We start from the raw sequence: 22,513 nt of genomic DNA, 5'->3' as shown, positions 1-22,513 counted from the left end.
CCACTTACAATCCTGCCCACTTAACCTTTATTACCTAACACTGGTGTATACCACATTCTTATTTTCACATTCATGAATGCCCTTGCTGCAAATTCTAATTGGTTTACATCTCTACTGCCGCTTTCACCCATCCAGTCTCACACACATCTTCCCGTACCATTCATAGTGTTTCTAGTATCACACTTCCTTCTCTCTTGGTCTTCCCACTTTTCCCAACTAAGACCAATAACTGAATCCTCTCTATTCTTCACAGCTCAAACCACTGTTTCAAAATGCCACTGGTGGTCCACTGGACTCTGGTTGCAGACTGACCTCACTCAGGTGAGAACAATAGAGGAGACCACCCAAGAAGGCATGATAGAATTTCTTCACACATTTCTCTATGTCTAAGTCTTACTTTTGTTCTCAACCTTTTTTGCAACCCCCTGAGTTAGGCCTGAATCTATTTTTCTCTTTCTTATTAACTTCAATATTCCAAGGTATGTGTATTATCTTCTATAACTGAAACAAAGAAAACAAAACAAGAAGCCCAGAAATAATAAACTTACAATGAAATGTCTTTTTGTTTGACACATTCAGGTTTGCTAAAATTCAGTATGTATCTGAGCATAAATTTCTGATTCTCTTTCCTTTATCTGTTAAATACTGGGATTACAGGTGTCTGTTATCAAGTCCAGTGTGTGTGGTGCGATGGTACCCAGAGCTTATGTACAGTAGGCCAGCATTCTACCAAACAGGGTATATCACAAATCTAAGAGAAAAGTGTAGTTTTGATCACAGATTTAAGCCACCTCTCTAATTAGGTGATTACTTGCTTTTGGTTTGTGGAGGGGCAACAGAGCTAAATTGACCACATCCAGACCAAAAAAAAAAAAAAAAAAAAAAAAAAAAAAGAAAAGAAAAGAAAAGAAAAAAGAAAAGAACAGGTTAAAATGCTACAGTTTCCTTGAGAACACACCCTAAATAATCTAAAGACCTCTCACTTAGCCCCTCCTCTCCAGCAATCTCCACTTCCCAATAGCACCATGTCTCTGCAGTATTCACATTTAGAAGTTATTTATTATTTAATCTAACATTGTATTTCTTGAGAATTTGTTTGGATACTCTTTCTAAGGAATCACAACTACTCCTCTGTCCTTAATTGAAGAGTGGTCCTCCTGTATTCTATAAAGCCATATACTTTAACTAAGTGTACAGCTTTGGGAGGAATGCATTTTGGTGGTAAGAGAGGAAGGAAAAACCTGCTAAGTCAATCACCTAAATCAACCTCTTTGATCAGTGGAATAACAGAAGTCAAAGATGATGATCCTCACATTCTAGCACAATACTTCTTAGAAACAATATGGCAAAACAATTGCAAATTACAAATGAAATAAGGGACATGCCTGACCCTTTGTAAGAGATGCTCTACAGCTTTTAAATACAGTCTGAGACACATCCAACCATTCCTGATATTTCACATAAAACAAGGAGTTAATATGTGCCAGACGCTATGGTACAGAACAGAGAGACTGTTATATTGGCATTATTATGGGTGACTGTTTTATGTACAGTAGGATATACTAGGATTGTATGAGTTAGAGTTTTCCAGAGGAGAAGAATCTATTGGTTGATGCATATTTTAAAAGGGATGTATTAGTTTGGTTTATAAGATTCATGTTGTATAGTCTAACAATAGCCATCTGCAACCTAGAGGGACTGAGAGTCCAGTAACTGCTCAGTCTACAATAGTAAATGCTTCTACCATGTACTGAAGGCCAAGAAGACAATTGGAAAGCTATTGGTCTCCAGTCTAGGTTTGAAGCCAATGAAGTTGGGTTCTAATGGCAAAGAAAGATGGAATAGGTAACACTGATAGCAGCTTCAACAGGAAAATGAAGTTGCTAGCAGAATATAAAAACTTCCTACATGTAGGTTGACTAGAAGGTGCCAAACACATTCAGAGTAGATCTTCTTACTCCAATTATCTTAATATATCCCCACATATACGCCCAGAGTTTTGTCTATGAATAATTTGAGAATTTTTTAAGTTGACATTTATTAACCATAACATGTATCTCAGAAATCTAGCTAGAAACATATGTTGATTACCTCATCTTCTCATCCTAAAGCTATAATTACAAAAAAAAAATCCCTTTACATCAACAAATATACTCTGGGGAAGGTACAACTGACGTATGTTTTAGAATCATAAAGTTCAATGTTTCCCTCATATAACCTTCTGAATATTTTCAATGTAATAATTATCATTCCCATTGGACCAATAGAAATACCAAGGTTCAAAGAAGTTAAAAAACATGCCTATTACTGAGAGTTGCCAAATGTTAGAGCTAGAACAAAAACATTTTCCACTTAGACCTTATGTCTTTCTCTAGCATTATTTTTTTTAATTTTATAAAGTTTAATACAAAATTAAGTATAATTTAGGAACTCACAAGTAAATGTCATCATACAGTACATAAAACTTACTTTTATGAAGGTTTTCTTCTTTAAGTCTTTTTCTGTCTCTAACTTCTATTGAAAATTCATATAATATACTCTGATCATAGTTTCCCCTCCCTGATATTTTCGCATTTCCTCTGCTCCCTACCCATCTAAGTCTACACCTTATTTCTCTCTTTCTTTAGAAAAATAAACAGGCAAATAAAAAAACAAATTAATAAACCACTAGTCAGTCTACTTATTGCTATCTCCTCTATTTGCCTTTTCCAGGCCTAAAGAGGATGGAGAGGCCACCAGAGTAGACATGGTCTGCACTTACCATCCAAATTCCACAGGCACTGCTCTGGACAGCAAGCAATTATACTTGGAACTAGAACAGCTCACCCACAACATTACTCAACTAGGTCCCTATACCCTGGACCAAAATAGTCTCTATGTCAATGGTAAGTTATGGTCACATGAACTTTTCTGTAGCAAAGCCTGAATTGTGTCAATTTAAGGATATCTGTTTTCTCCACATTTATACAAACCTTCTTACTTTTTGTCACTTTGTTCCTCACTGTAGGTTACACACACCAGACTGCAGTAACCAGCCCTAGCAGTGAGTATTTAAAAAATTCATCACATTACAGTTTGGAAGAAAAATGAGTCCCTGACCAGCTTTAAAATAAAAGGAAGGAGTTAGTTGCTCATGCTAAGAAGCTCTTGAAATCACAGCTCCTTGTAGTTAGGTGCATCCTTCCATATTTCTTTTGCAAAAGAGAAATGATATTGAATTGTAATTGGGTGAATGGGTAAAAAAAATTGGTAAATGATTTAATAGAAACATAAATGAGAGTCTTTGCTGAAGATATTCCCTTTTAAGTTCTATAACTTCTCATTTTTTCTTGTGTATGTGTAGGAAGGTTGTTGAGTTGTATGTATGTGGCATGTGTCCATACAGGTTCAATTACATACATTTACTGCTTATATAAGCCAATGGTTGACTTGGTTTGTCTTTCTTTATTATTCTTAACCATATTTTTTTTCTTTTTTAAAAATTTTTTATTGGATTTTTTAAAATTTACATTTCAAATGTTATCCCTTTTCCTAGTTTTCCATTCATAAACTCCTATCCCAACCTGCCTCCCCCTTCTTCTATGAGGGTGTTCCCCACCCATCTACCTATCCCTTCCTGCCTCCCTGCCCTGACATTCCCCTACATTGGGGGTTTCCAGCCTTGGCAGGACCAATGGCTTCTCCTCCCCTTGGTGCCCAACAAGGCCATCCTCTGCTACATATGAAGCTGAAGCCATGGGTCTCTGCCAGAGCAAGACAAATACAAAGGCGAATGCTTGCAGCCCATCACTGAATTTAGAATGGGGTCCCCAATGGAGGAGTTAGAGAAACTAATGAAGAAGCTGAAGGGGTTTGCAATCCCATAAGAACAACAATACTAACCAACAAGAGTTCCCAGGAACTAAATTACCATCCAAAGAGTACACCTTAACCATATTTTTTAAGACAGGGTCTCTCATTAAAATGGAGCTCACATAGTCAACTAGACTAGCTAGCTAGCAAAGTCCAGACATCTAACTGTCTTCATCTTTCTCTCCAGTGCCAGGATTTTCAGCATATGCCACCACCACCAGATTTTTCATGTGTACTGGAGTACTTAACTCAGGTCCTCATGCTTGCCGAACAGTTTTGCCCATTGAGCTCTTTCTCATTTTTACCTTCCTGACCTGAAATGCAGGATGGCTTAGTACTGCTGCTTTCAATTAGTGAGCCAAGGATACTTAATGCTGTACTCTCCAATGAGATAACAGAGTCAGGACTGTGGCCTCAGGCTCTCCCTGCCCTGTGTTAATTACTAAGCATGACAAAAAGCTAATTTTCTCCTTAAACCCTCACTACTATAGAATCATCCTTGGAGTTATTTACCTTCAATTTCACCATCACCAACCTTCAGTACACAAAGAACATGCAACCTGCAGGATCCAAGAAGTTTAACATCATGGAGAAGATCCTGCAAGGCCTGGTAAGTCCTGTTTATGTTACTCCAGCCTTGTTTACTTCACTTCTTCCCTGAATACTCACTATTCCTGTCTATCTATCTTCCACAGTCACGCAACCAAACTTTATCACCACACACTTCTCTCCAGAACTATCTCCTCTCTAGTCCTATGTATCTCTCTTCAATCCCCTTCTACTTCCAACTCACCAAGCTAGAGACCCAAACATCTCTGAGAGTCTGCCATTCTTTATCCAATCTAAACTTAGTCTTACCTCCTCTATTATTCCACATACCCATCTTCACCACAGACTACCTCATTCTGACCAAACTCTATTGTCTGACCCCAACTCCTCATTTCTGGAACTTTACTTGTGGCACTTCCACTGTTCGTCAGCCATGCTAGCTTACTCCAGGCCAATCTACCAATCTCCAGCTCCACCACTTTCATCTATACCCTCTAAACTTTACCCCAACCTACCCAATTGGTTCATCCCAAGTGGATTCTTATTCCCACCAACAGTGTGCATCACCAACAGAAGAGCAACTAATTAAAGGGGAAAATCTGTCCTTTGATCCCCTGTGCCATTGCCTCACCTTCTATTCTCTTTTCAACAGCTTGGGCCCTTGTTCAAGAACACCAGTATAGGGCCTTTATATGCTGGCTGCAGACTGACTTGGCTAAGGTGAGTCCTTAAAAGGTCAACCCAGGGTGGCCCCTGTGCTGTCACACCCACCGATGTGAAGTATTTCTTACTTGCCCCTCCCCGCCCCCAATGTCTTCAGCACAGAAGGCTATTCAGGAGTCAGTGGTACTAGGAAAATACATCCCTTGATGCTGCTAGTTTTCCTTATAACTGTCTCAAATCCTTGGCAAGCACAACAGTAGAATAAGACACCAGTTTTAGGCACATGTTCTAGAATCTCTTCTTGCTTTCTTTCTTTCACAAGAAGAGACATTATCACAGAGTCTCAACTCTACTTCTAAGGTTTCACTAAAAAAAAGGCAATGCTCATCTCACTTGAATATCCATGTTTCTTGATTAATTACTATGGGAAGAAAATGGAACCAGTCTGTGTGTGTGTGTGTGTGTGTGTGTGTGTGTGTGTGTGTGTGTGTGTACGGATTTCATTCAAATATAAAGAAAACTGAAATTATAAAAACTACTGGCAAATAGATTTTTCTAGAAAATATCAAACAATGTGATCCAAAGTCAGAGATCCAAAACTTTCGTCTATGGACCCTATTTATAAAGCATATACTCATCCCAGTAAAAAAAAAAAAGTAATCTAACTGTGAATGAAACCTAAAAATATAGAAAGGAAGCCAAGAGAGGATAACAATAATAATAATTATTATTATTAAGGAAAGATGGGAAGAGATGGACAAAATGATCCTGAGACATGAAGGAGAAAAAGAAACTAAGAAGTATAATACAAGGAATGAATGGTACATACGAGAATAGGAATGATGGGTGGAGGAGAACCTTTAAAACAGTTCATTAGATAATTTCATAATAATATCTAACTCTATATTTTCCTAATTCTAAAATCCTAAAGATGGGTTAATCAGTTAAAAGCACTCTTCTAAAGGACCCAAATTTGGTTACCAGCACCAATGTCAGGAAGTTCACTACTACCTGTGATAGTTCCAGAGAATCTGACACCCACCTCTAGTCTTTGTGGGTTCCCAGACATGTATGAGCGTGCAAACACACACACACACACACACACACACACACACACACACACACACACACACACACACACACACTTAAAACAACAAAGACAAATGCATATAACCATTTGCTTTATTGAAACCCAGACAACTATTTTCAACATGAGCTAAATCTCCTGTCTATATGCTATAAAGATGTAGGTTTTAGTCTTAAAATTTGTTTATATTTGTCCCACCCCCCAGTTCTTCTCAGTCTGAGTTATACAGGGAGAAATGTTTTTGAAGAGCAAAACTTTCAACCTAAATATTTTGATTTTTTAAAATTACTTTATGTGCATGAATGTTTTGCTTTCAGTAAACAAGCTCATGTGTGCACATGAGTATGAGTGTGTACCAAAAGACAATACTATCATCTTCATCAGAAGCTCACACCTATTTTTTAATTAAAGAGTTCTTTTTATCAGTACTTCAGAGTTGAGACATCTTCTAGTGACTTTACAGCCTGTATCCCTGACTCCCTTTCCTAAGAACTGAAGTAGTCATGACCCTCTGGATTTCTTTCCTGAGTGTGAAAGAAGGAATTTTTGCTGTCACTGAGTACTAACTTCCCGTATTACTCTAATAATTCTGAAGAGCATTTATGAATATTGATTATACTCTCTCTCCCCAGTTCCAGGAAGGATGGTAAAGCCACTGGAATAGACACAGTTTGCACCTATTACCCTGACCACATGGGTCATGGGCTGGCCACAGAACAACTTTACTTGGAGCTGAGCAATCTGACCCATGGTGTCACTCAACTGGGCCCCTACACTCTGGATCAGGACAGTCTCTATGTTAATGGTGCGGAGATGAGTATTAGTCAATTTCCTTATTGGTTTAACAAAGCTCTTAACAAGTATAACTTAAAGAAAGAAAGATTAATTCTGGCTCAGTGTTTAAAAAAAGATTCCTTCATGGCAGAGAGACAGGAATGTTGGTGTTTAATATATGTTCTTCTTTTCATATACCCCAGAGCCTAAAACCAAGGAATGATACTACCAATAGTGAGGGATGGTCTTGACTGCTCAATTAAGTCCTCTGGATAGGCCTTCATGAACTTGCATAGGTTATTGAAAATCCCATGAAACTGACAGTCAAGATTAAGCATCCTAGACTGCTCACCTTTAATGCCGCTTAGCATCCCACATGTACTTCTGATCTACTTTCTGTCTGCTCCCTCTACTTTTATTCTTTCATCGGTGAAGATTATACTCATTAGATCTTAATCACTACCTCCAATAACTAGTATGATTAGGTTTAAGATGTCGGAAATTTTGAAATTTTCTACCATATATAGTCCAGACCTTTGAAAGGGAAGCATCCATGAACTTACTTTCTACATACCTCATCCCAACCCCACATTCAGCCTTTAGTGAGCAAAGTTCTATTGCCTACTATTGCCCAGACATAGGAACTTCCTTGCTGGAAAATACAGAAAAATGGAGTTTCCAGCAACCACATAAAATGTTTTCTTCCTAATTTTTATGCTGAGAGCTTCTACTTCAATGTAAAGGCTCATGTTTGAATGTGGGTTTCTTCTTCCTGCCTGGGTGAGTTTTGAGTCAAAATCTCTGCATCTAGCCCAGTCTTCCATCTGGACTTAATAGTAGAGTTAACAAAGCCTCTTTTCTTCTCAATATATAAAGTGCATTTGATCCATTATAGATGGGAACTTAGCCTTTTCTATTCCATATGCACATGTCTGATATTCATTTGATTGGACATATATTTATGTGATGTTGCATATCTATATATTTGTACATGCACATGGTGGCCTGAAGCTAATATTATGTGTCATATTTGAGTTCTCTCCATCTTATGTATTAGGCAGAGGACTCTTTCTGAACCTTGAGTTTGTTGTTTTGGTCAGTCTGGCTAGCCAGCTTACTACAGGGATTCCCTATAGTTGCCTCCACCATACTAAGATTAGAGATGGACTGGCACATCTGTCATGCCCCTCTGGCTTTTTCATATGTGTTATGAAGATCTGAATTCAAGCCAAGTGCTTTACTAACTAAATAATCTCCCAAGGCTCCTCAATTTCTTTATAACTCATAATTCATAATTCATAACTATAGGTATTCCAACCTTGAGTAAAGCATCTTTCCAATGGCAAAGTTATCTTTTTTCAACATTTTATTTTTATTATTCATATTTGCATCAAATCAATGAATTTTAAGCAAAGCTCAGATGACTAGAAATTTAACGTTGTTTATAATTCTGATCCCAAAGTATGTTTCAAACAAAATCTAAGTTGAATGAGAGATAACATCCTTGTGAAGACAAGCTTAGAACCTCTAATCTAGTAATTTAAAATGTTCTGTAGCAGAAAGCTTGGTTCATGCCAACAGTTGCCTTTGTGCCAGTCTTTCTCCTTTTTTATCTTCCCATGTTTCTACAGGTTACATATATTCAGCTTCAGGGATCGTCCTTAATAGTGAGTATTGCAGATTCCCACATTTCATGGCTGCCTCCCTTCTCCTGTATGTATGAGATGATGGATGAACCAACATCTTCCTCTGTTATCCACTTTAAATGGACAGAAGTTTAAAATGGTTCATAGAAATGTAGACTGAGTGGAAGTGGTAAGAGTCACCCATCCTTCCACAAAGCACACAACACAAGGGTGATGCTAAGTTTCAAACAATGGTGTCACAAATCAAAATATAGATTCTTGGATATAGTAACCCAGGTTGCTGCCACTTATCAAAGATATATCACATTTTAATTGTATTCCTGATATGTTGTTTTCTTTTACTTTGCTTTGTTTTCATCAAAGCTACCACCTCCTTCCCAGCTTTCTCTCTGGCTCCATCCTCTACAAACAATTCCACAGGTAGGCAGCAGTGCAGGTTATTATTGGTACCAGTAAGGTAAGTGAATGATTTCTTCTCTCAGTGCCCATTCACCTTTCCAATGAAGACATTGATTTCTGTTATTCAATCTAATTACTCTTCCTGCATGTATTTACCCAATCTACCTGGAATGTTGTCCCTATTGCTTAGCTTCAGCAACTCTTAACAATGATTTTCATATATGAAATAATTCTTTCTCCAAAGAGTTTTATTCAGTCATTGGTTGGGTAATTCTTGCAACTGTCCTACCTGCCTTCCAACTAGTTTCTTCTGAAGTGCAATAGACTGGGTAATTTCCCTGACTCCTACATTAGCAGATGGTATCCTATTCATCTTTGAACCTAAAGAGTTTATTACACGATTTTTCATACACAAATCATGTCTTGAAAAGTGAAGTACAGTCACAATTCTATTGTTTTAATAGGTTTACAATGTCTCCTGCTTCAAATTTTACTAGTCTAACAATGTCTAAATTGAACATCTTTATCTTCCCCACTGATACAGACAATGGTACTGTAATGGTACCCATCACTCTCAACTTTACCATAACCAACTTACACTATACCGAGGAGATGGGACATCCAGGTTCCTTGAAGTTCAACTCTACTAAGTGGATCTTACATTATTGGGTAAGTGTTTCCAAGAACCCTAGCAACTCTACAACTCTATGGCAAAGCCCCGTCTATATTTTTGCTAATCCTCTCTTGTTTTATTCTTGTTTGTTTGTTTATAATTTTCCATCAGCTTGGTACCTTGCTCAATAAGACCAGCATTGCCCCAGTCTACTCTGGATGCAGGTTGTCTTCACTCAGGTGAGAACCCCAGGTAGAGTGAACACTTATAAAACAGCTACAAGAGATTATGCACCTCTTCTTCTTCTTCTTCTTCTTCTTCTTCTTCTTCTTCTTCTTCTTCTTCTTCTTCTTCTTCTTCTTCTTCTCCTCCTCCTCCTCCTCCTCCTCCTCCTCCTCCTCCTCCTCCTCCTCCTCCTCCTCCTCCTTCTTCTTCTTCTTCTTCTTCTTCTTCTTCTTCTTCTTCTTCTTCTTCTTGATAGTTTGTGTCCTTATTGGTTTTTTTATTTACCTTTCAAATGTTATTTCCCTTCCTGGTTTCCTTGACATGAGCCCCCTATCCCATCCCCAGCCCCATTCCCTTCTTTGATAAAGGTGTTCCACTCCCCAACCACCCCCCTTTCTGCCCCCTGACATTCCTTTTCACTCAGGGGGTCCAGCCTTGGCAGGACCAATGGCTTCTCCTTCCATTGGTGCCCAACAAAGCCATCCTCTACTACATATACCATCCACCCAGACACTAATACTTTCATCCTGCCCAGACAGAGTTTAGGTTGAACAGTGAGTGATTACTTTTACTAATATAAATTATTTACTGTAGAAAACTCAAATGATATTCTATTTAAAATGAGGGTTCTCTTAGAAGAACTGAATATTATGTTTATAATACAAGTAAAATGTTTTCTGAGGTGTTAAGGAAATGGGCTATTGTAAGGTTGTAGATCCCACATCCTTCTACCATAGGGCAAGGCTGCATGGGAAGGCAGCTCAAGGAGAATTTGACTACACTAACCTCACTTTGCTATAAGGAAGCACTAGCACACCAATGCCTAGGGGTGGGGAACACAGTCTGAGAAGTGGGAAAGCCAGAGCTAGCTTAGGAGTTACCAAGCCTGAACAAGGCTGAAGCATTAAGGTTCCAGGTTCTTGGGCATCCAGTTACCACTGGGAGTCACAGAGCTGAGAATGAAGTGGGGACCCACAGGCTGGATCTAGTCCAGGGTCAGGGGTGGGGTGGGCTGTGGAAGAGAACCCCAGCTGGTCCCATGGAGACTGTACTGGGCTTGGTGGGCACAGGTTTGGTGGCAGTTGTGGTCAGGAGTGCAGAGAGGCCTTTGACTAGAGATTAGAAAGCACCAAAAGCCTTCTCTATGGCTTCTTGCAGTGGATCCCAATAAAAAGAGACAGTCTGTTATTCCAAACCATTTATTGTCATGGTGTAAACTGGATGAATAAAACCATACACACCCTTCTTAGGGTCAGCATGAGATTAAATACCTTTTGCAGGGAAAAATGTCTGTGAAGGGAATCTTAATTGCTGCGCTCCATGGGCATTTAGGTACTTCATTAGCATGGAAATCTCTGTCTTGAACCTATGTAACCACAGGTCATATCTCTTTTATGTGAGAAGCATGACATGTTTTCACAGTCAGGGGTATGGCAGGGAGTTGGGAGCCACCTAGATCTCAAGGTGTATGCCCACCAAGTCTCCAGGTGTTAACCTGCTCTGCCTTACCAAACTTCCTGTCATGGTTTTATGTCCCATAGACCAATCAATATAAGGCTTTTTATAGAATCCTGAAAAATTGAAGTCCACCCCCAGAAAACCACATAAAATGCTGAGTGTGGTGGCAAACATTTTTTAACCCCCTTTAATCTGGCTAACAAGATAGACCCTGATTCAACAATACGATTGAATTTACAACTAGATGAGATAAGCAGGTCACTGGAGCATAGTCCTTCATCCTAACATAAATGGCAAACCTTAGGTTCTAATGAATGACTCGATCTCAAGAAATAAAAAACAATGCAGAATGTGGGGCTGGTAAGATGACTTTAGTGGGTAAAGTATTTCCTATGTAAGTTAGATGACCTGAGTTTGATTCTCAGAACTTACAAAAAATGTCTGATGTGGTTGCTTTTACCAGTAATCTGGACACTCCTACAATAAGGTGGGAGGAAGGCACCCAGAAATAATCCCCAAAGCTTGCTACTCTTTTGGCCTGAAGTATGAAGTGCCACAGAAACAAAACAAGAGAGACTCTTATTCACTAGCTGACTCCTGGAAGCTGTCCTCATGCACCATGTTACTTTTTTGACCCCACTCAATCATAGTGAATGTATGTGTGTGTGTGTGTGTGTGTGTGTGTGTGTGTGTGTGTGTGTGTGTGTGTGTGAGAGAGAGAGAGAGAGAGAGAGAGAGAGAGAGAGAGAGAACCTATTTCTGACCCCTGTGTCCAAAGGCTCAGATAAGACAAATAGAGACTTACTTTCAAACTTTATAACTATCTCCTTCACAATCTTCAGCCTACTCCCTTCTGCTCCTGCTTTCATATCCCCCAGCTGCTTAAGAACCGACCTCATTATTCCAATCTCAAATGTCTTTCTGACAGATCTGAAAATCATAGAGCAACCACAGGAGTTGACATCATCTGTAACTTCCATTCTTACTCCATGAGTCCTAGAGTAAACCAAGATCAGCTATTTTGGGAGTTGAGCCATGGGACACATGGCATCACCCGTCTGGGCCCCTATACCCTGGATCAGGACAGTCTCTACATAAATGGTGAGATCCCATGTTTAAGCAATGATCATTTTCCCATTTAGAGTCTTAGTTTTTCTAAAGTACTGACAAATTCATCCCTCTTTCTAGAATGGTCTTTTTCCCATTTTCCTTTCCTTTTGTGTCTGGATTCCAATTATGCTTCTATTGTGATGATTCCAAACCACCATGGGGTAAATGGTAGAGTGCTTGCCTTGCATACGTAGAGATCTGAGTGCCATCAGAATCATACAGTTTCACTTTCCAAAACCACTTCCCAGTTTTTTGCCTAAGAACAAGTATAAAACCTTCACAGCCCCAATGACCAGATCTATTCACCTTCAGTCTCACTGCCTTCTTAGTTGTCTCCTCCATAAACATTCACTTTTGGTGTCTTTCCCTCTGCTTTTTTTCCCCAAAGACTCTACATTCTCCTTTGCCCAGAATCTTTGATATTCACCCTTAAGTTCCTCATATTTTCTTTCTTTACAGGTTATAGTTTTGGAGCTGCAGCCCTTAATACCACCAGTGAGTATTTCTGGCTGTCATTGCCCAGCTTTTCCTCCCACTTTCAGGGACCACTCAAACGGTTCTTTTTATAAAGAGCTTTGAATAGCCATTGGTTGGATTTTATAGTCACCTCCTACTAGATTTCACTTCCCTGGTCAAAGAATTGGAAGACGCTGTTCACTGTTGAACAGAAGAGGTTATTGCAGAACCTCACATACACATGTATGTTACTTGTAAAAATGAAGTAAGTCTTAATGACTTAAGAGTTATAGAATATCCCTTGTTTCAGATCATTTTAGTCTAACAGTGCCCATGGTTAAGTCTGGAAAGAGGATTGCTTCCTGCTTTGTTCCAGGCTTGGAGCTTCTCTCTTCATCTGCTACTCAAGCAATGAATCTGTAGTAGCACCCATCACTCTCAACTTCACCATCACCACCCTCCCAGTAAATACTGAGAGAAACAACCCCTCCTCACCAGGCTAGACACAGACACCATCACCTACCGAACTCTTGCATGGCTTCCATTTTAATTCTTCCAAAAATTATACGTTGCTATCCTTAAGAGATAAACTGAGGTATAATAACATTTTTAAAAGAATGTATTTCATCAAGTAATTATTTGTGAAGTGGGAAATACCAAATCAAGTTTTCCAAAGGTAATGTGGAAGCAACTACAGATAAATTCTGACCAAAGATAGGACTGTCCATGGTTTTTTGCAACTCTCTCTCTCTCTCTCTCTCTCTCTCTCTCTCTCTCTGCCTGTTTTATGCTGAATTCACCTAAGATAAAGGAAGAAAGAATGAAGGGGAAAGAGAAGCAAGGAGAGTGACAGGGAGAGATTAAGGAGAGCTGGGAGGAGGGAAGGAGGGCAACATGGAGAAACAAGAGGAAAAGCCATTGTCGTAAGACAGAGAAATAGGGATGGAGAAAAGAGAAGAGAAGGAGAGTTGTAAAAGTGAAAGGGAAGGAGGCAGAAATGGGGTAAAAGAAACTAGAGGAGGGATAAAGTGACAAAGAAAGAGGACAACAAAACAGAAAAAAAGGAAGAGAAGGCGCACAGAGAAAAAGGAAATGAACAGCATGAGATGAAAAGCAACAATATCGACCAACCAAACTCTACCAGAGCTTCCAGGGACTACACCACCAACCAATGCGTACACATGGAAGGACCCATGACTCCAGCCGCATGTGAAGCAGAGAATGCCATCGTCCAGCATCAATGGGAGGAAAAGCCCTTGGTCCTGTGAAGGCCTGTTTCCCCAATGTAGGGAAATGCTAGGGCGTTGAGGAGGGTAGTGGGTGTGTGGGAGTTGGAACATCCTCATAGAAGCAGGGAGAAAGGCAGAGGGGTATAGGATGGGGGAAAGGGTATAACATTTGAAATGTAAATACATAAGATAGCCAAGAAAAACAAAATTAAAAATATTTTTAAAAAAGAAGAGCAGGGGGAGAGGAAGAGAGAAACAGGTAGATGGCACAGAAGAGAATGAGAGAAGGAAGAAAAGTAGAAAAGGATGAGAGAAATAGAAGGAAAAAGATGATGGAGGACAGAAGATAGATAGGGGTACAGAAAGACACTAGGTATCACTACTTCTGCTTCATATGACCTGCTCACTCACAAAACCAAAATTACCTATAGGGAGAGTGGGAGGATAGAAATAGTCTTTCAGGATTTTCTACATCATGGGAACCCCTAACTAGCTGCTATAGTTGCTTCATTAACAAGTCACCCACAGACCTATTGTCTTACCCACTGTAAAGAACATTAACTCCCCCTATCCCCAACTACATACTATCATGTCAGCTTTAACTTTCTCTCTTTCTTTCTATTTGCACAGCTGGGGAACTCAGTGAGGAGTTGTTCACAGTGAATTTCACCATCAACAACCTACGCTACTCAGCTGATATGAGCCAGATTGGATCCCCCAAATTCAATATCACAGATACACTCATGCAACACCTGGTGAGCTACCTGCCTCCCCTCAGTCCCTTCCATCCCCTTCCTAATGGAGATGCCTGCCTCTAACCAACTCTGGCTCCTTTCTTTACAGCTCAGTTCTTTGTTTCAGAGGAGCAGCCTTGGCCCCCTATACACAGGCTGTAGAGTGGACACTCTAAAGTAAGACACGTTCTGCACTTTCTGTTTACCTCTCCTACCCATTATTCAACTTGAAAAGTCTTGGAGTTGTGATGATTAGGATGGTGATAATTCATGTTTATCTATTGTTTTGTCTTTTAATCATTTTATGACAATTTAATGTTTTATAGCAAAAGGGTACTTACCTATAATCCTCCAGTAATGGTCTCGAACTATGACTTAGAAGCAAAATATCTACCTAGAATCTACCAGTTATTGACCTGAGATGGTTTGGCTTAGACCACTTACCAAGAATGTACAAGAATCTAGTCTTGATGCCAGTATTATAACAACATTAAATTGTTGGATATAAAAATAAAAATCCATCAGTCCAAAGCAGATCTCTCTGAGTTTGGAGCCTACCCTGTCTGTATAGTAAGTTCCAGGATAAACTTAGTTATTTGGCAAGACCCTGTCTAAAAACAAAATAATGCAAAAACTTAAAAATAGTTCAGCTGACTGACTAGTGAATTTCTGGATGCCTCCTGTCCCAGTGCTGGGATTGCAAGAACATGTGGCCACACTGGAGTATTTTTTATATTGGTTCTTAAGAATTAGAACTCTGGTCCTCCTTTTGCTCCTACTAGGTTGCCTTCTCCAGCCTTTGCTTTGTGCCTAGTCTTATTGCATCTTGTTAAACAATATTTGGTTGATATCCTTGAAAGGCTCTTTTTGGGAGGGGATTATTGAGGTATAGTGAATCTTAGGGAGAGGGGAAGTTGTGGGGATCAGGAGGAGTGGAATAAGAGGATGCTGTGGTCAGGATGTATTTTAAGATTAAAAAAAAAATAGGGTTGGGGATTTAGCTCAGTGGTAGAGCACTTGCCTAGCAAGCATAAAGCCCTGGGTTCAGTCCCCAGCTCCAAAAAAAAAAATTAAAAAAATAAGTATAAAGAAAAATGAAAAGAATTCAGGTGCTCCTGTTTGAAAAGCAAGGATTACTACCCTCCAACTCATTTACCTTTCCCTTGATTCCTTTTTAATTATAAACACACACACACACACACACACACACACACACACACACACACATAATTTATCATCTATATTAGCTTCAGATTTATTTAATGAAATGTTTGAAACAATTAACATATGAAAAAATTGACTTTTTTCTTGTTTTATTTTCTTTGTTTGGCTGAACCATTTGTTGTTATTTTAGTTGTTGTTGTACATGATTATGGAAGGTTTAATCCAAAATGGGACAAATCTACAGCTTTGGGCTTCTAGCAATAAAGCACACTGCCATACAGGTATGTAGGAAGAAAAAGATGTCAGCATCAGGAAACAAAGCAGGATGAGTGTTAGAGGCCAATGCTAACCTTTGAGGACTCACCACCAATGTCCCAAAGATCTGTTGTGATCTCCCATCTCCTAAAGTTCCACAATGCCTCCTTTTACAGCAGCCTAAGACCAAGCTTTTAACCCATGGTTCAAACAAAGTTTTGAAGAATAAACATCCACACATGGTGAAACGTTGAAATGATTTCTAGGTAGACAGTGAACTGGTGTTAATATCTCCACATTGTTGTATAATCACAGCTATGATCCATTTCTGAAACTTTACCTTCCTAAACTGAATCCATTTCCATTAAACATTACTCTCCATCCCTATTTCCAGATCCTTCAACCTACCATTATGCTTTTCAGATCTGTGCTTTTTATGAGCTATTTATAAATTAAATAATAAAACATTCATCATTTCGAGGCTGGCTCCTTATGCTTAAAATAATATCTTCAACTCTAAGTTCATCTGTGTTGTTATATGTCAGGATTATATTCTTTTCTACGGCCAGATAATGTTTCCCTTGTATATAAATGCCATGTGCTCCTCATCTGATGACTATGACTGAATCTTTCATGGAGGAAGGCCAATATGCCATGTTCTGGAGTTTCACTGTGGCAGGAAAAAAAATGCCTCTATTCCTGAATGCTGCATTCTGGAAGAAACTTGGACAGATAAGACATAATTTCCTAAAGGGTGCCTAATGCTATAATGGGACAAAGATGCATCAGTGTCTGACATTCAGAAAAGCCTGCTGGTTTTATCCTAAAACATTGAAAGAGTAATGAGAATAAAAGAAGGGAAAATAATAGATGGGAAAGAGGGGAAGGAAGGAGGGAAAGAGGAAGATGAGAAGAGTGAAATATAATATATACCCATTATAAGGGATGTATGTCTTGGAAAGGTCAGAAATGCAAGGCTAATACCTAAGCATAGTAAAAGCAATAAACAGCAAACCTGTAGCCAACATCAAACTAAATGGAGAGAAACTTGAAGCAATCCCACTAAAATCAGGGACTAGAAAAGGCTGCACACACTCTCTCTCTACCTATTTAATATAGTACTTGAATTCCTAGCCAGATCAATCAGACAACAATAGAAGGTTAAAAGTATTCAAATTGGAAAGGAAGAAGTTAAAATATCACTATTTGCAGGGAATGTGATAGTATACTTAAGTGACCCCAAAAGTTCCACCCGAGAATTTCAAAGCCTTATAAACAACTCAGCAAAGTGACTGTATATAAAATTAACTAAAACAAGTCAGTAGCCTTCCTTTACCCAAAGGATAAGCAGGCTAAGAAAGAAATTAGGGAAATGACACCCTTCACAATAGTTCCAAATAATATTAAAATACCTTGGTGTGACTCTAACCAAGCAAATGAAAGATCTGTATGACAAGAACTTCAAGTCTCTGAAGAAAGAAATTGAAGATGATCTCAGAAGATGGAAATATCTCCCATACTCATGATTTGGCAGGATCAATATTATAAAAATGGCATTCATGCCAAAAGCAATCTACAGTTTCAGTGCCATTCCCATACAAATTCCAACTCAATTCTTCACAGAGTTAGAAAGGGCAATTTGCAATTCATTTGGGAAAACAAAAAACCCAGGATAGCAAAAACTATCCTCAACAATAAAAGAACTTCTGGGAGAATCACTGTCCCTGACCTCATGCAGAGCAATAGTGATTAAACAGTGTATGGTATTGCTACAGAGACAGGAATAGAATTGAAGACACAGAACTCACACACCTATGGTCACTTGATATTTAACAAAGGGGCTAATGCGGGGGGTGGGGGGAAACATTTTCAACAAATGATGCTGATTCAACTGGAGGTCACCATGTAAAAAAATGCAAATTGATCCATTCTCATTGCCCCTTACAAAGCTCAAGTTCATGTGAATCAAGGACCTCCACATAAAACCAGATACACTGAAACCAATAAAAGAAAAGTAGGGAAGAGCTACAAACATATGGACACAGGGGAAAATTTTCTGAACAGACCACCGATGTCTTATGCTCTAAGATCAAGAATTGTCAAACGGGACCTCATAAAATTGCAAAGCTTCAGTAAGGCAAAGGACACTGTCATTAGAAAAAAATGGCAGGGAACCAAGAGATTGGGAAAAGATCATTACCAATCCTACATGTGATAGAGGGCTTATATGCAATATATCCAAAGAATTTGAGAAGTTAGACTTCAGAGAATCAAATAATTGTATTAAAAAATGAAGCACAGAACTAAACAAAGAATTCTCAACTGGGGAATATCAAATGGCTGAGAAGCACCTAAAGAAATGTTTACCATCTTTAGTCCTTAGGGAAATGCAAATCAAAACAACCCTGAGATTCCACCTCACAACAGTCAAAACAGCTAAGATAAAAAAAAAAAAAAAAAAAAAAAAAAAACTCAGGTAACAACAGATGCTGCTGAGGATGTGGAGAAAGAGGAAAACTCCATTGTTTGTGGGATTGCAAGCTTGTACAACCACTCTGGAAATCATTCGGTTGCTTCTTAGAATATTGGACATAGTGCTACCTAAAGACCCAGCTATACCACTCTTGAGCATATACCTAAAATATGCTCCAACATATAACAAATATACATGCTCCACTATGTTCATAGCAGCCTTATTGATAATAGCTAAAAGCTGGAAAGAACCCAGATGTCTTTCAACAGAGGAGTGGAAACAGAAAATGTGGTACATTTACACAATGGAGTACTACTCAGCTATTAAAAACAATGACTTCATGAAATTCATATGGATGGCAATTGGATGGAACTAGAAAATATCAATCTGAGTGAGGTATCACAAACACTAAAAAGTGACCCATAATATACACTCAATGATAAGCGGATATTAGCCGAAAAGTTCAGATTACCCAAGATATTATTCACAGACTACATGAAGCTCAACAAGAAGGATTATTAAAGTATACATTCTTTAGTCCTTTTTAGAAGGGGGAACAAAACTATTCACAGGAGGATATACAGTGACAAAGTTTGGAGCAGAGACTAGAGGAAGTGTCATCTAGAGAATGCTCCACATGGAGATGCAGCTCATAAATAGCCACCAAATCTAGACAATAGTGCTGATGCCAAGAACTGCAAGTTGACAGCAGCCTTATATAGCTATCTCCTGAGACGCTCTGTGAGATCATGACCAACCCTTCAACAGAGAATGAGGTCCTTAATGGAGGACTTAGAGAAAAGATTGAAGGAGCTAAAGGGATTTGCAGCCCCATATAAACAACATAACCAACCAACCAGAGCTCCCAGGAACTAAACCACCGTCTAAAGAGTACATATGGACAGACTAATGGCTTCAGCTGCATATGTAGCAGAGGATGGCCTTGCTGGGCAACAATGGGAAGAGAAGCCCTTGGTGCTGCCAAGGCTCAATGCCCCAGTGTAGGGGAATGTCAGGGCATGGAGGCAGGAAGGAGTGGGTGGTTGGGTGGGGGAACACCCTCATAAAAGCAGGGGCAGGGGGATAGAATAGGAGTTTCCTGGACAGGAAACCAGGAAAGGGGATAACATTTGAAATGTAAATAAAAATATATAATAAAAAATGAAAAGAATGAAGAAGACAATGATGGTGAGGGCAAGATTGAGGAGCAGAAGAAAATGGGGGAAAGAAGAGGGTGAAGCCTAAGGGAAGGGAGGGCAAACAAGGAGAAAGGAGGAAATGGGAACAAGAGAAGAAAACAGAAATGGAAGATGAGGAGGAATGGAAGAAAAAGAAGAAGATCAGGACAAAATAGAGAGGTGAAGAGGTAGAAAAGAAGAGGAAGAAGAAAAGGAGGTGAAACCAAAGTTGGGATAACTTAGGAAGTAACCTAAGGAAGGATGCCAAGAGGGAAGCTTTTAAACAAATGCATGGAAATTCAAACGTGAGAAAGTACATGAGAGGGAAAAGCAGCAAAGGGCATCAACAAAATCAGACTGTGGACTATGAGTTGTGTACAGTTACCACAGATGTAGAGGCATCATGTGGTCTGAATCTCCTCAACATGTCCCTCTTCCTCCCTAACTCAGGTCAGTAAAGAATGGTGCCCAGACCCAGGTAGATGTCCTTTGCACTTATCACCAAGTTTTCAACAGTCGGGGACTGCCTGCCAAGTCAATTTTCTATGACCTAAGCTGGCAGACTCATGGAATCACCAAGCTGGGTCCTTACTCCTTGGATAAAGACAGCCTTTTCATCAATGGTGAGCCTTTTCTTTCTCCACCTTTTGGTGTTCCTGCATATTAAGGAGATTTTCTATTACCAGTTCTTTAGGGAAATTGTTGGAATTCGAATCCAGGTTCCCATTCCCAAACCCTAACTCTATCATAATAGACTGCTCCTTGACAACTTGATTCTATATCTTGAAAATTTTGAATCTAAGACACAAGTGCAGTTATCATTGCTCAAGATGGTGCTCTAGACAAATGCTTCACAAAACAGTCTTTTCTGGAGAAATCAAGAGGGAAGATTTGTGTCAAAGCCTTATTCTTCTCATACTTACTTTGGATTGAATTCTCTCCTGGATTGTTCCTTTATGCAAGGAAGTAAAGCAGGCATAAGTGTATCTAATGGCTTAAGTTTTAGATACTACATATCAGCTTAAAACCAAGAAAGGACAGAGTCTAAGAGGTATGCGTTCTAACACATTCTAAAAATTGATCAAAATAGTTCCCTACTTCCTTTCTCTTCCCTTCCCTTCTCTTCCCTTCTCTTCTCTTTCCTTCCCTTCCCTTCCCTTCCCTTCCATTCCCTTCCATTCCCTTCCATTCCCTTCCCTCCCATTCTCTTTCTCTCTTCTTCTTTTCCTCTCCACTTTTCCTATCCTTCCATCCTTTTCCCTTTATTCTATTTCTTCATTTCTCCTCTGCTCCCCTCCACCTCCGATACTATGCACTCACCTGTCCTCCCCAACATGGAAATAGTGCTTAAAAACTAAGTGAGGTCATACTTAAGTATCACTTTTACCTCATGTAGTAGTTAAAATTTTCATTGCTGTGAGCAAATACCTGACAAAATCAGCTTAAGAGGAGAAATATTAATTTTAGTTTCCAGTTCAAGGAAACCTATCTCATTATGGCAGGGGTAAAATTAGAATGTGGTCATATAGTAATAATAGTTAGAGTGCAGAGACAGATAGATGCAAGTCCTCTTACAGCTCTCTCCTATGTGTTTAATCACAGACTCTGATATGGAGCTGCTCACTTGTTTAGGATCCATCTTCTAAATCCCAATATTTAAATGTATCAATTTGTTGTCCAATTAAGGCAGCTCTTTCCCTAACCCACAACCCAACCTAGAAATTCTCCCTTAGACATACCCAGATATTTGTCTCTTAGGTGATTCTAAGACCAGTCAAACTAACAATCAATATTAACAATTGTGCCCAATTATAGAAGAAAGGAGACCCCCATTACTTTCATTTTAAAACAGAAAATGTGAAGGAAAGAGGATGAAAAGAATATGACCCATTTTGATATTCTAGTTGACATCCACCCCTTCAATTTTTTTCCCTGAAAAAAAGTTGTTTTGGATATATCTTCTCAATTGCACTATTTAAATGTATTAGTCTGTTGTCCAGTCAACATATACAAAAATCTATAAAGATCTTACCATGGCACCAGGGATATTTGAACTTTTTTCCAAAGTAAACTTCAGTGCATATTGATTTTTTCATTAATATATGTTTCATTTGGAAATAGGATACTACACATAGTAAGTGTTCATGATAAATGGTAATTAGAGGGTAAACAAAGGGAGCACAATAGTGTGGATAGCTGCATATATGTGGTGGGTGTATAAGCATAAACCTCTTGTTGGACTCATGCCACTGACTAGTTTCTTTTAAGAATGAGGTCTAATTGAAATATCAAGAAATAGTTCATGTGTCGCATAACTCAGTTTGGGCTCAGTAAGTGAACATAAGGAATGTATCAAACTAGGGTTCCCACACGGACCATGGCATATGGTAGCTCTTTGCCACTTCCACTTACATATGGCTTTTATTTTCTAGGTTACAATGAACCTGGTCCAGATGTACCTCCTACAAGTATGTGTCGGTATCACTAAGCATTTTGGTCTATGTATGTCCCTGTGTGCACAAAGGAAAAAGCATCCTTCAGAATAAAACAGTCTTCCAAGAGAGACTAATGTCTTAGGGGATAAATAATGCTGAATCTTTGGGCTCCTTTTTAGACCGTCATACCTAACATCAGATCTCTGAATTTTT

The 22,513-nt window shown here is 39.0% G+C and overlaps 1 protein-coding gene across 1 annotated transcript in view; it reads left to right on the top strand.

Annotated features, from left to right (window-relative positions):
* The window catches only part of Muc16 (mucin 16, cell surface associated), a 203,655-nt gene that overhangs the window by 123,865 nt on the left and 57,277 nt on the right, over positions 1-22,513 (top strand). The window contains exons 44-59 of the mRNA XM_063266294.1: positions 254-321; positions 2,713-2,885; positions 3,008-3,043; positions 4,344-4,462; positions 5,054-5,121; positions 6,784-6,956; positions 8,557-8,592; positions 8,935-8,991; positions 9,515-9,639; positions 9,755-9,822; positions 12,195-12,367; positions 12,836-12,871; positions 14,692-14,816; positions 14,905-14,972; positions 20,316-20,488; positions 22,298-22,333. Of these exons, the coding sequence (XP_063122364.1) occupies positions 254-321; positions 2,713-2,885; positions 3,008-3,043; positions 4,344-4,462; positions 5,054-5,121; positions 6,784-6,956; positions 8,557-8,592; positions 8,935-8,991; positions 9,515-9,639; positions 9,755-9,822; positions 12,195-12,367; positions 12,836-12,871; positions 14,692-14,816; positions 14,905-14,972; positions 20,316-20,488; positions 22,298-22,333 (1,534 nt within the window). The remainder of the gene's footprint in view (positions 1-253; positions 322-2,712; positions 2,886-3,007; positions 3,044-4,343; positions 4,463-5,053; positions 5,122-6,783; positions 6,957-8,556; positions 8,593-8,934; positions 8,992-9,514; positions 9,640-9,754; positions 9,823-12,194; positions 12,368-12,835; positions 12,872-14,691; positions 14,817-14,904; positions 14,973-20,315; positions 20,489-22,297; positions 22,334-22,513) is intronic.

The sequence above is a fragment of the Rattus norvegicus genome, chromosome 8 (genome assembly GCF_036323735.1).
Source record: "Rattus norvegicus strain BN/NHsdMcwi chromosome 8, GRCr8, whole genome shotgun sequence".
Taxonomy (NCBI): domain Eukaryota; kingdom Metazoa; phylum Chordata; class Mammalia; order Rodentia; family Muridae; genus Rattus; species Rattus norvegicus.
This window is presented reverse-complemented; position numbering and strand designations above follow the sequence as displayed.